The sequence below is a fragment of the Tachysurus vachellii genome, chromosome 14 (assembly GCF_030014155.1).
Source record: "Tachysurus vachellii isolate PV-2020 chromosome 14, HZAU_Pvac_v1, whole genome shotgun sequence".
NCBI classification, from domain to species: Eukaryota; Metazoa; Chordata; class Actinopteri; order Siluriformes; family Bagridae; genus Tachysurus; species Tachysurus vachellii.
Window position 1 is genome coordinate 14,409,791 of NC_083473.1, and position 13,362 is coordinate 14,423,152.

The window sequence follows — 13,362 nt, forward strand, 5'->3', positions numbered from 1 at the left end:
AGGTCTACAACTAAAGCATACATTTTTGGATCCGTGTTTATGTAGACTGATGTTCTGAGACTGATGTTCTGTTCATTTTGTAGACTGAGGGATCTCACAAAATGATTGAGAAGAGGCTATGAATTTGCCCTCCAGTGATCCATTCAAGTGTACCTTGTTTTGATTAGTTAAACAATTTGTTTCAGCATGTCATAAAGTTTACTATCGGTCTCTGTTTTCTATTTGCTGCTGCATGAGCTGTTTATGTCAGACCCAAGACGTTTAGAAAGGGAAACATTTTGGTTTCCTGTTTCACAGATGTATTTTTGTAAGCATATTGTGTATGGCACCTGTTTGATGTCAGTAATTCAACCGTTACCTTTATTTCTGTATGAATTGTACAAATACAAAAGGAATCTGGATTCCTAATAAAAAGAAATGAACTGAGAACAAATTTTCACAATTTCATTTCAAGAAATAAGGATTAATGTTTTTTATACTGTTGTTGTTTAGAATTAATCTTCTGGGAACCTGTAAAATATTGAGATATATCATTTCCACTCTGCATTCAAACAAATTTTCTTGTATGTTTGCTGTCTAGTGAAATTCTGTCCTTTGCTGAGCCAATGTACACATAACAGCTTTGCTGGGCTATTAGTTTTAGTTTTAGATGACATGTGACCTTTCAAAAATGTCAAGCGTATCTCATATGCAAGATTCTCTGACGAACCAACACGTCCTTTCTGTCACATCTTTGACATCTGTCAAAAGGAAAAGAAAGCAACTGTGACCTAATTTAGTGAACCGTATTCAACAGATATACAATTTAAAAAAAACATTTCTGATTTTCCAGTATTGTATATTTTGTAATGTTTCATCTTCTAGTTATAAAAATTACAATGATGTAATTTTCTGTAGGGATTACACCATACAGTATGTAAAGGTGTGAATAGACTCAAATAGAAGAAGGAAAAGTGGGTTTTGTTTCAGTATAAGCAACAGTAAAGCTTAGGCGTACATTGCCATGATTCACTAAACTTGTTGCATTTGCACTTAAATTAAAAATGATTTCCATGAATCACAGAATTGACACGATATTGTTTAAATTTTTAACGGTAAAAATGTACAAAAACCTGTAAAACAGTGTACAAAACCTGTGAGATATTATTCTCAGTCATTTACAGTCCTTTTCTGTACTTCCCAGATCTTTCCTGTTTACCAGTGTTGTCTGCTGGAAACCAGTATATCACACAGTGATTACCAATTGTGAATCATCAAAGAAATACAAATGAAGACTGCTGTAATTCCACCCCAGGGTTGAATTGCTTGTATGTGGGTGTGTCTTAGTGCTCAGCGAGCTTAAGGTGAAACCTGTGACACATCAGCTCTGTAGATTCTAGGTGTCCCACTCACAGAGGGGAAAAGGTAGGTCACTTTAACACTCAGAAGACACGCAGACTAACCATGATGTAGCACTTCAACATTACAGTAAACACTCTAATGGTAACTGCGTGTGTGTGTCTGTGTATGTGTATGTGCCCAAGAGGAATTTCATCAGTGGAATACACAGAGTAGAATTTTGTTGAAAAAAGTTTTGGGAAATTCATGTCAGTTTGGGGGAATTTTCAGAAATAAATCATATTTATGCATTCCTTATACACTTAGATATATTTTCTCTTTGTTTGTATCAAGGTAAATGGAAATGTCATGCATATAGTATAGTGAAAGTCAGCTATAATCACTAATGCCTATACAGGATTATTGTAGATATTTAGATACTGTGGCCTTGTGGCATAGAGCGTTCTGACTCATTTGCTGCTGTTGCAGATGATCAGACATTGATACTTTAAATATTTAAAGTTGGTGAAAGCACTTTATGACAAAAATATGACATACCCATAATTCAGTGTATAAAATCGCCTGTATATTGTAGTTTTGTGCCTGCTATGTGCCTGCCTACCCAAGGCCTTATTCACAATATACATATAGTGAACATCCTTAAAACAAATTTAGTACTGTTTGTATAATGCTTTGAGCTTCTGTAAAATAAATAACCATTACAATTTATCCTACAGGAAATGACGGGTATCGTCATCTATTGCTGGCAGCAGCTGCACTGTATGTGAACACCCGGAGACCGCAATTCTTTCCTTTGCCTGCTCAATTCCATTTCTCTTCAGGAAACTAGAAGTTTGTGAAAACCCTGTGTGGTGTGTGTATGTGAGTCTGTCTGTCTTTTTTTTTCCTTTTCATACTCTCACTCAAACCACCATGAGCTGTTCAGTTTTTTGCCCCTGAACTTTCCAGTCACCATGGAAGGTGTCTAATGTAAATGTATATCAATATTGTAACTGTCTGTACACCTTTAGAACGCCTTTTCCCTCTGAAGCAGCTGAATAGAACATCTGTCTTGAGCAATATGAGACTCAAATCACACCACATGCAGCAACATTCCCCAACAGGTACGTCTCCATTGTTCATTGAGTTTTTTTTAGGTTATTTGTAAGAATAAAGCATTTGGAATAAATTGTGTATAAACCTTATGATGTATTATTACTACTACAAATTTAATGTCAGCACATGAAGTATAGAATATATAGGTATAGTTTCCTAATGTTCTTAAAACCATAACATAATTTCCTATGTTCTTAAAACCATAACATCTCAATATTGTATGTATGTATGTATGTATGTATGTATGTATGTATGTATGTATGTATGTATGTATGTATGTATGTATGTATATATGCATGTATGTATGTATGTATGTATGTATGTATGTATGCATGTATGTATGTATTCAGTGAATCAGATGCTTATGAAACTGATACTTCTACCTCTTTTATAATGTGTTCATCATTGCCAGTGGAAATCAACAGCAGCTGAGGAGCTGCTAGTATCAATTAAAGTAAACTTGTATAATTAATATATTAATCCTCGCATGTTTTGTGCTCATTAGCACTCTGGTGCCTTGGACAGAGTTGTTGCAAAACTCAGCTTACACGTGTCACTTGTGAACGCTCAGTGGAGCAGAAGAGGCCACACAGGATCCAGACCTGCCTGTTATTTTGCATGAAGGTAAACTTTTAATGCATTATTATGTATCAAAATTGAGTGTAATGCACATTATAATGATTTTCTAAATGTTTGACTGATGTTTGGTTTTATGTATAACATATGTACATTAAGCTAACATTTTACATTAAGGTTCCCTTAATTAAAAATATTTTACTGGATTAGTGAATAATTATTAAACCATGAACACATCATAAGTAATGATACCACTGCATTTAAAGCTTGTGGAAATTTAATTCATTCATTTTTAACTTGTGTGGTTAATTGTTAAAATGTATTAAAGTCATTTTATTATTTCATCATCATTTTGTAACTGATCATTTGGGTGGACCTATTTCTGATACCTTTCCATTACCATTTCTTTTAACATTTACGGCATTTGCCAGAAGCCCTTATCCAGAACGGCGTACAAAAGTGCTTTGAAGTCTCTATCAATGAATACATTAACACAGGTTCACTAGGTTACAGACTTAGATTACAATCAACCTACCTGTGGAGAGCTAGAACATGCATGTATTAACCTTAGTGAATTTAATTAAATGTACATTAATTAATCCATGTGCTAATATACAATGTTGATTTTAAAACATGGTGTATTAATACTGGAGTTTATTTTAATATTAGTTAACAAAACCTCAATGTAAAGCATTTCCATAATACATTGCCACAAATGTACTTTATGTCTGTACCTAAATCAGACCAACAATAATCATCATATTAAATATTTATATTTATGTTCATTTTTAGATTTAGTACATTGTGTAAAACCAGATTCCCAAAACTAGTGTCGCTATAGACAAAGTAGTCACTTTGCCTTTACCAGAACAGGCAAGATAAACAGGAACAAAACCGTTTCGAGACAGCCGCAAGCATCAGGTGGAAAGTAGGCAAATTAGGGTGTCAGATCCACACTGCTGCATAGCAAACTTAATATCATGTGCTCAGAGCCTGTGTTGAATTCTCTGTTCTGTGACCGTGTTCAGGATCGTGTGAAGATGGAGCATACGCATCCGGAGAGCACAAAGAGCAAACTGAGGGAGCTGGCCCTCAAGTGGTTCACCGAGACCCAGGCTCCTCTCATCCTCCACAAAGGCAACTTTCCTGCCTGGTTCCAGGGCTTCATCAGCAGAAAGTAAGAATCACAGTGAGAAAGGGAAATAAAGAAAATAGAAAATAATTTAAAATTACAATTTCAATTTAAAATGATTTAAGTCATTTTAGACATTCTAAAGTAAGCAGTGAAATTATGGACAGGCAGTGATATGGAAATGGATATAATATTTACATTTCTTAATTTTTAAAACTCCTAACACATCCAAGCCAAAGTTCTGGAAATGTCCTTTAATTTACTCTTCTTGTAAAACTTTAAACCTTTAAGTCATTTTAAAGATCGGAGAGTATTATCGGTAGCAGCTTATTTAATTTGTATATTTATATACCAGTCTTTGGTGAATTATGTCTGCACCTCTTTCTTTTGTGTAACTTACAAACTAACGTAACTAAGTATGGTTTTCTAAACATCTGTGTTATACGTTTTATAAAAATTGTTTCAAAAGAATAATATTCCATTGGACTGTATTACACAGGGAGGCAGAAGATCATCTAAGAGATAAAGAATTGGGCTGTTTCCTTATTCGCCTCAGTGATAAAGCTACAGGATACATCCTGTCATATCGGTGAGTCTCAACATATCATCTGATCTATCGCTTAGACACGCTCTAACAGTAGACACCATTCACTGAGTAAAGGCATTAAATTTCATCTGTCTCCTCCTCTGTATTTTCTGGGTTTTACATATAATGTATAAAATGTATAAAATAATGTATAAAACATTCTGTAAATTATTTGTATTTCATAATCGTAAGTGAGGAAATTGGTTTAAAGTTCTAATATTCAAAAAAGAACCGAATCTTAATAAGCAAAAGTCAAAACATTCAACCTGTTTTTTTTTTTTAGAGGACGTGATCGGTGTCGACACTTTGTTATCAACCAGAATAAGGAGGGGCAGTTTATTGTGACAGGAGACACTGAAATGCATGATACACTTACCAGCCTGATCGAGTATTACAAGACCAGTCCTATTGAACCATTCGGAGAATATTTAACAGTGTCTTGTTTTGAGGTACAGTACCTCACTTTCAAATGCTTCAACCTAGTATAGTACGTATACAACATTTTTTTCCTGACTTAGATGTGTCCTTAATTATCTTGCAGTTACCTGCAAATGATCTGTACGATGTGGTGCAATTTGAGCCCAAGGTGAAGCCAGGGGTGAGTGTGGAGGCAGTAAGGAAGATTTGGAACCAGCGAGCTGAACGGGCAGCTCAGTTTCAGCATGCTCCAGTTTTGCCACCCAAGAGCTCAAAAAACACCCAGGTATGTACAACATAATAGAATAATATATAATATAATAATAATAATAATATTTTTAATCAAATAATGACAATTATATCATTACAAATCATTGAAATGATTTTTAAACATGCAAGCAATTAATTGTTAATATAATAAAATAGTGAATTAATATGTGTGATTATTTTTGTACATTTTACTGTTGTAAATTGTATATGTACTGAAACATACTGTAGGTATGCTATATTTATCAGGTTATTAGTTTATTAGTCACATGTTATTAGTCAGATTTTGTCTCAAAGGTTATAATTACCTTACACAGGCAATCCCTCCAGTTCCAATAAGAGGATGCCCAGTAAAGACAAGCTCCCTGGAGGAAAAATGCAGCTCAAGCAGTAAGGTACTATATGCTCAGCTGGAACAGGCCAAGCCTCTGGAAAGCAGAGATAGTGATGCTAGAGCTCCACGGGCGAGACACAGTGGAGTTGGGCCAGTTCTTGGTCCACCAAATGTCACAGCCCAGGACATGCCTACACCGGGAAAAGCCACCATTTATTCAGAACTCAGCCTTTCAGAATGCAGGAGTAAATCACTCCCCCTACTGGAGGATAACACAAAGGAAGAGCCTTCGTATACGGTGAACAGCTTTACAGAAAACACACCTCAGCTGTCTGAAAACAGAAAACACACCTCACCCCAGAGAGAGAATGCTAAGAAAACCAGCAGCCATGAGGTGCCAAGCCACAGCCACAGTATGGATAAGCTAAGTGATCATTCCTTCTATCAGCTGGCTGGCAAGTCTTCCCAACAAATAGACATGCAGCAGCGAGGAAAGAGTCATGCTACATATGCTGAAGTGTCTTGTGAACCCAGGCCAAACCATTTGCTCTTAGAGAACACTTATGAGCAAATTCCTGAATCAAGATCCACTACAAACCCAAACGAGAACTCTGTTCATGGAAACACATATGAGACACTAGAAGACTTCAAACCAAAGCCAAGCGAGTCAACATGGGGCTTTAAGGTGATTATATGACTATGATATGCATATGATGGTGACTGATATACACACGTTAGGCTTATGGGTGCTTTCATTTGAACTTCAACAGGATATTGCTGTAGATACAAGATGGCTCTTTGACTAAAAATAACATCTGATAAAAATGTCATGTATCAGCTAAACTTTCAGCATTAATCTATTTATTTATATCAACTCAAAATAAAGAAATAGAAGCTCTACGAACCTCTATGGCTTACTGTTTACATTTGCATGACTAGACTCACTGAATAATATTTCCCTTCACACTGTGTAATGATTAACTCATTTCTTCCTGCAGGGTGACAAGTGGAAACGACTGCTCCCTGAAAACTGGAAGAAATGATCAAGTCTTCATTCACTAAATCAACTGTTACATATAAACACGCAAATCATGAGAGTTACACTAAACACAAAAGCAGTCATGTTATTAACCTTATTTATGTCAAGGCTATTCTAAATCCATTCAAATGTTAAAATGAATTCATGAGGTTCTATTCTAGTGTCCTTTATAGATTTTTGTTTTTATTGTGTAGAAATATTTAAACTGGTATGTTTTGCATTTGTATTTATTAACTTAATAAAAATCTAGTTATCCATAAACACTGGGTTTGCCTTTGGTGCTTATTGGTGTTATTGGTGCTTACTGGCAGCGTGGCGTTGCATCAGGTTGGCAGTACGCTGTGTTAACTAGATACTTACTCATGGCCATGATTAAAAAGATGCTTTATTATGGTACTACATTTAGATGCATGACTCACATGATGACATTTAAAAATGTCATTTGGTCACTTCATAATCACAGAGAACTGGAATAAAAGGGGGGTGAAAAGGAAGTCTGTTATTTCTAAAACATTTTAATTGACTTTGGGTGTTTTTCATTCCACTGATTTATATTCAGCCACCTCCATTCTGAAACAGAGAAAAGATAAACAGTCTTTCAAATCAACATACACCTTATGTCCCGTTGACTATGCTGCAATGTGAAATGACCTAGAACATTTTTGATTTTAGAGAAATACAATTGCTTTGAAAATAACCAATATATCAGGCTTATCTAGGTTTTAATCACTATTATCAAAATTTATGGATATAGAAATGCTGTTTGTGCTTTAAGATAGCTGTGTGTGTGTGTGTGTGTGTGTGTGTGTGTGTGTGTGTGTGTGTGTGTGTGTGTGTGTGTGTGTGTGTGTGTGTGTGTGCGCGTGTGTGTGTGTGTGTGTGTGTGCGTGTGTGTGTGTGTCTGTGAATGTTGATAGAGGAAATGTGACATTTAGATTTTTTTCACACTTCGATCTTATCGCTTCTCAGGTTTAAATAATCTATAATATTCTAGTAGTTCTTTAACATAAATATGATGTAGAATAACATATTTTTTAATTATTGCTGTACTTTTATTTTAAAAATTAAAAATGTTGAAAATGGGACCCAAAGAAAATGTAAAGTCACAGAGCTTGTTGTGATTGAGACTGTCAGTAAGATTGATGTGGAGGTGGGGAAGAGTCCTGTGTGCAGATAGCTCCCCGCCTCACACTCTCATTAGCATGAGCACTGTAGATGGTGGGCTGCAGTGCACAGTAAATCTCCTGACAGATGATACTATTAGTCACTACCAACGAGTGTGGGCTGAGCATCATTCACGTGACCCTACACCAGTGAGAGATGTGTGCTTGAAGTGTGAAATGCAGGACATCCAGACTTGGCAATGCATGTTAGACATCTAAAAACATTTCACATCTGAGGTTGTGTATCGTAAAGGTGCGTATTATGAAATATCAGAAACGTCTGTGAAAACAGAATGCATGGAAACACTGATAGATCGAGCACGGTATATGTATTGTGTAAGTGTCTGTTGAGGTAAGATAACAGTTACAGAATTTTGAGCAATAAAAAAATGGGGGAAATGTTCATATATGTGCACATGTTCATATGCACGTTTGACTCAAGACCCATACAGCAAGACTCATACAGCATGGAGCTGTATGGTTCATGGCTTCATTATAATACACATGAAAATTAAAAGCTGAATGAATTCACATTCTCATGAATGATCCTGAGTGCTAGGCATAGTAGTTCCCACAGCCTGCAATAAAATTCTAGTTAGTGGATTAATTAAAGGTCTCATGGTGGACTATAAATAAGCAAATGTCAGACTATTATAATGTTTATACCTTTAGTACAATAGAGGCCTATCTATTCTGCTATGCCCCCATTCAATTTCAAGGTAGATGTAATTCACTTAGCCTAATAAATGCAAAAATCAATTAATATACTGTAGATTTGTTCCCTCAAAAATGCATTTTGTTGCCTAAGAATAACAATTTTCTATTTCTCATCAATGTAACCATATACTAAACTAAATTAAAATCATGGGTAAGAGTGGAATTTCAGCATCTAAGACTTCACTTACAGTCATTTATTCAACAGTCATTTATTTCACAGTAGCCAAAAATGTACAAAAACATTTCCACATCATCCTGTGACATATTCAATGTAATAGAGGTTATTTTCTAAAATCTTTATCTGCTGCTGTATCAGAATCAGCTTTAACTATCAAATTAATTACAACCATCCATGCATTTTCTGTACTGCTTATCTTAAGGTGAAACCTGGATCTCAGGGGACTCAGGGCATAAAGTGGGGGACACCCTGGATGGAGTGCAGACCATTGCAGAGGCAAATTCACACACTCACTCACACAACTTTACAAATATTTGGTAATATAATGCATTTAAAATAGGTTTAGTTTCCTGAAAGTGTGCACAAAACGTTACCTTTACCTCTGTGTAATCAAGCTTGATAATTTACAGTATGGTCTCAAGTCACCAATAAATGCACTCACAGTGGCATGGCAATGAAAGTGGCAATCAGTAAAAGCAAACTCAGTTATTTCTATCTTTTTAGTCTTTATATCGGATGTACAACATAAAATGCTATATATCTTTGTCACTTGCTACTGCATGCAGTAAATATAAAAGTGTCATTTAAGCAAATTATAAAAATAAAAAAAGAGTATGACTAAGGTGTCTATACTATTATCTAAGCTTTATATAGCAAAGTAAACTTTTGCTGCACATCCTGGCTTTATAATCATGAAGTCCTGTGATCCTCTGTAAAGAAGAGTAAAGAATTATGTCTGCATGTCATTTGATTCAACCGCTAATCAAAGTCACACAGTCACGGCATAGTGTATATGCTTATCATAGCATAAAGTAGTATCTTCAACTATCTTGCACAGTATAACATTTAAGCACATGATATATACATGATTTACATTATTTATATGTATATATTTATAAAAAATATTATTATTATTATTATTATTATGACCCCTAGTAACATTATATCATTTTCAGTTAAGCACAAACACTAAGCAAAATAACATTGGACAAAACCTTGATGTAAAGGGGCCATAAAGCTGTCTCTTATAATATGGTAAGTAACCGGTGGCATCCTGAAATACATTTGTCACTACTATGGGTTTCAGGGGACATGATATCTTGGGAGAATTTTTTTTTCTAAATATCTGATTGTCTTTTATTAAAATTTCAATTGCTAGCTAATTTGACTGTAATTTAACACAAATTTATACTTTAGCTAAGTATCTTCATTGTTCATCACCCTCTGTACCTGATGTACTTTACCTTAGTAAAGATTACTTTACTGTTCTTTGTTTTACAGAATGACTAGCATACAGTAGCCACAGAAAGGCTGGATGAGCGCATCATAAACTTCCTCAATGTTTTACCACCCAAGTGTTGGATAAAATTTTCTGGACTTCAGCATTTTTTTTTCCAAATTTTAATTGCATATCAAATTGATTTGCAATTGATACAGTGCAGCACTGTGTATTAATGAAATATAAACCATCTTAAGTTCAACGTTTTTGTTATTAGGGCCCGAGCACCGAATGGTGCGAAGCCCTATTGTTTTTGCTCAGGTTTATAAATTTTTTTTTTTTTTTTTTTTTTTGCACACATTGGCCAATTGGGATCCCTTAACATGCTCTCTGTAATGCAAAAACAAACATTGGTGCACAGATCGGGCAATTAATTATTTACCTACAGTCCCCAAATTGGTCAGTATCAACATAAAATAGTCCACTGATATTTACCTACTTGATGCACTTGCTCACCGTGCATTGTTTGCTGCTTGCACCGTGCTGCTTGCAGCTATATTTAATTTTTATTTTTCATATAATGAGATATGTCTATCTGAAAGATTGAAGATTCATCTGTAATAATCTTATGTGCCTAAAGATACTAGATGTCTCCATTATGGACTAATCATTCAATCATTCACCTCACATTCAATGAGGTCTGTGATTTGACGCTGATTCCATTATGATTTGCATCATAAATATATACAATAGGATATATATCTTTTAGTTTTTTTCATGTTATGTGGCACACAGTAGGACACACTAAAACCCTTTTTTGCTGAAAACCTTTTTTTTAGATGGTTTTGTATTAAACTCTAATGCAAATTCAGCATTTGAATCATTAAAAGCAAATTCCTGCAAATCTTTTTTTTTATTTTTTTTTTTTTTTTTTTTTATTAAATACATGAAAACAGTTAAGAAATTAAGAGTTTGCTTTCCCTTTTGACGATTTCCGTCTGTTAGGATGAACATGTCACATTGCACTTCAAATAGTTCCATTGTAACAAATGTATTGAGTAACACAAACAGAATCCTCCATAAAAAACCTTTCAACTCTGTGTATATGTGCATTATCTCTTTCTCTTTCACCCAGAGAAGATAGAAAGTGCAAGATTATAGATTACAGAAATCAAGAATTGGAAACCTTGTATGAAACAAGCAGGAAAATGAATATAAATGTAATGTAAATATATGGGTCGGTGAGCAGGAAGAGTGACGTGGTAATGGCAGAGCAAACAAATGAGCACTGTGCATAGTTCCTTATTTGTGCACCAGTAGTATTATTGCAAGGTACAATTTTTAGGTAGTAAACTTTTTTGAAGCTGAGAGTTCATTGATTTCTGTCACAATCAACAGGACAAAGAACAGAAAAAAATATAACCCGATTTTTTAAGTAAACCAGTATGCTTGTCAAAGAATCACAGGTCTGAGCGCTGCTGAGCTGCTTTTAAAACACCAAACATTATGTAGTTTTGCCCTGGAGCCATCCTGCACTTTCACAATGTTCAAATTGAATTAGAAGCTTGACAAAACCAGAGAACAGTGTGTGTATGAGTGAGTGACTAACACCCTACATTGCACTACAGGCTGGTGAATCAATGTGCTTAATGGCTACTTTACAGTCCGGCAGGCTTGGTAACTGTATCAGACTCGAACAGAAGTCATGCTATTGGGGGATCTAAATCAGCAGCTGCTCTGGCTGAGGAGTGCAATTAATGAAGCCGCATCATCAGCACTTGCCTCCCCCACAGATTTTAACACAGGCCTCATAAAGGGAGCTGGAGGTAAATGCAGCAGGAATTAATTGCATATTAACACAGGCTGCTTTCCTCTAATATGTGCACACTGCTGCACTCTGACTCTACACTATTTCTATGTGGCACTGTATTATCAATGCAAACTTTTTACCCCAATCAACATTTTGTTTGTTTTCCAGCACCCTTAAGGATTCTTTGTTGTGCTTCTTTTTCAGAACATGTTTCAGGTAAAATCTAATTACATTATTTTCCTAAACTGTATTATAAACTACATGTTTATATACACAATATAGCTAATAGTTTGTGGACACCTGACCATCACCCTCACATGTGCTCTTATTGCCAAAAGGTTGGAAGCTCACAGTGGGTTAGGGTGTGTTTGAATCTGGTAGCACCTTTAATTAAGTGATGTTCCAGCATGAACATGCTCCTGTGAGATCCATATTTTACATGGTTTGCTAAGAAAGAGCTTGAATATACTGTACATATTCCTAATCACAACCACACTGAACATCTTTAGAATGAACTGGAATGACAGCTGCGCACAAGGCCTTATTGTTCAACATCAGTGTATGACCTCACCAATGCTCTTGTGGCTGAATGACCACAAATCCCTGCAGCCTCACTCCAAAATCTTCTTGAAAGCCTTCCGTGAAAGGTTTAGGCTGTTATGCAGCAAAGTGGGAACAATTTAATATTCATTTCCATGATTGTGGAATGGGATGTACAATACTCTACACTATATTTATAATTAAGTTTCTATTAATAGCTTGTGTTGTGGTTATTATACACTGCATTTCTCATCACATGAACCGGAAGTTTTATATTCTTTTAATGAATCAGTTTTGGCTGCAATTACAGTACCTGGAGTAACATCTCATTCAAACCTCCTTCTCAGTGTTCTCCACTGTGACCCTGATCAAGATAAAGTGTTTATGGAAAATGAATGAATGAATGAATGAATGAATGAATGAATCAATCAATCAATCAATCAATTTTGGCAGCACATACAGTAGCTCCAAGCAAAACCATAACAAAATCTTGAATTGTCAGACCTGAAGAAAATGTTATCAATGGCTCCACCTGGAGCACACACACACTCACTGCATGTTTAAACATACCACTCTCATCTTGATCATTTCTTTTCTTTCACACACAAAAATACTCCAGTATAATTCCATTATTACCAAACCAGATAAACAGCCACAGATTTCTTATGAATAAAATTCATCTCTGTTCTTTCAAGCAGGGAGACGCGAGTGACTATAAATCATCAGTCTGGCTTATATAGCCAAGGACAGTTACGTGTGCATCTCTGAGCTCAGATTTACCGCACTCCAGTGTGTGGGTATAATAATGTTTCTGGGTGCTGAGGCAGCACTGCTCCTAACGATCTCATTCAACTTAAAAAGTCATTACAGGTTATACAACAGGAGGTGCAGGGGAATAATAACTGTTCTCTGCTGGGAACACTGGCTGATATTGGCTGGGGCTTTAGGCCT

General features: G+C 35.5%; 1 protein-coding gene across 4 annotated transcripts; it reads left to right on the forward strand.

Annotated features, from left to right (window-relative positions):
* The first annotated feature begins 2,038 nt into the window (after window positions 1–2,038).
* On the forward strand, window positions 2,039–7,003 carry sh2d7 (SH2 domain containing 7). Of its 4 annotated transcripts, none has more exons than XM_060886654.1 (9): window positions 2,039–2,169; window positions 2,349–2,441; window positions 2,939–3,057; window positions 4,038–4,186; window positions 4,641–4,730; window positions 5,011–5,176; window positions 5,269–5,430; window positions 5,729–6,430; window positions 6,744–7,003. In XM_060886654.1, the coding sequence occupies exons 2-9, from the start codon at window positions 2,399–2,401 to the stop codon at window positions 6,786–6,788; spliced, it is 1,476 nt and encodes a 491-aa protein (XP_060742637.1). In that variant the 5' UTR covers window positions 2,039–2,169; window positions 2,349–2,398; the 3' UTR covers window positions 6,789–7,003. The 4 variants fall into 4 exon arrangements, with proteins under 4 accessions (XP_060742637.1, XP_060742639.1, XP_060742638.1 ...); XM_060886656.1 differs by having other exon boundaries at window positions 2,056–2,199; window positions 2,372–2,441; XM_060886655.1 differs by lacking the exon at window positions 2,039–2,169 and adding an exon at window positions 2,181–2,199.
* The last annotated feature ends 6,359 nt before the right edge of the window (window positions 7,004–13,362 follow it).

Excerpts from the sequence above, each read along its gene's own strand:
- sh2d7 (XM_060886653.1), top strand. The coding sequence starts at position 2,312 with ATGTATATCAATATTGTAACTGTCTGTACACCTTTAGAACGCCTTTTC. Across the intron at positions 5,177-5,268 it reads TAACAGTGTCTTGTTTTGAG|TTACCTGCAAATGATCTGTA; the intron begins GTACAGTACCTC and ends ATTATCTTGCAG. Across the intron at positions 5,431-5,728 it reads AGAGCTCAAAAAACACCCAG|GCAATCCCTCCAGTTCCAAT; the intron begins GTATGTACAACA and ends TACCTTACACAG.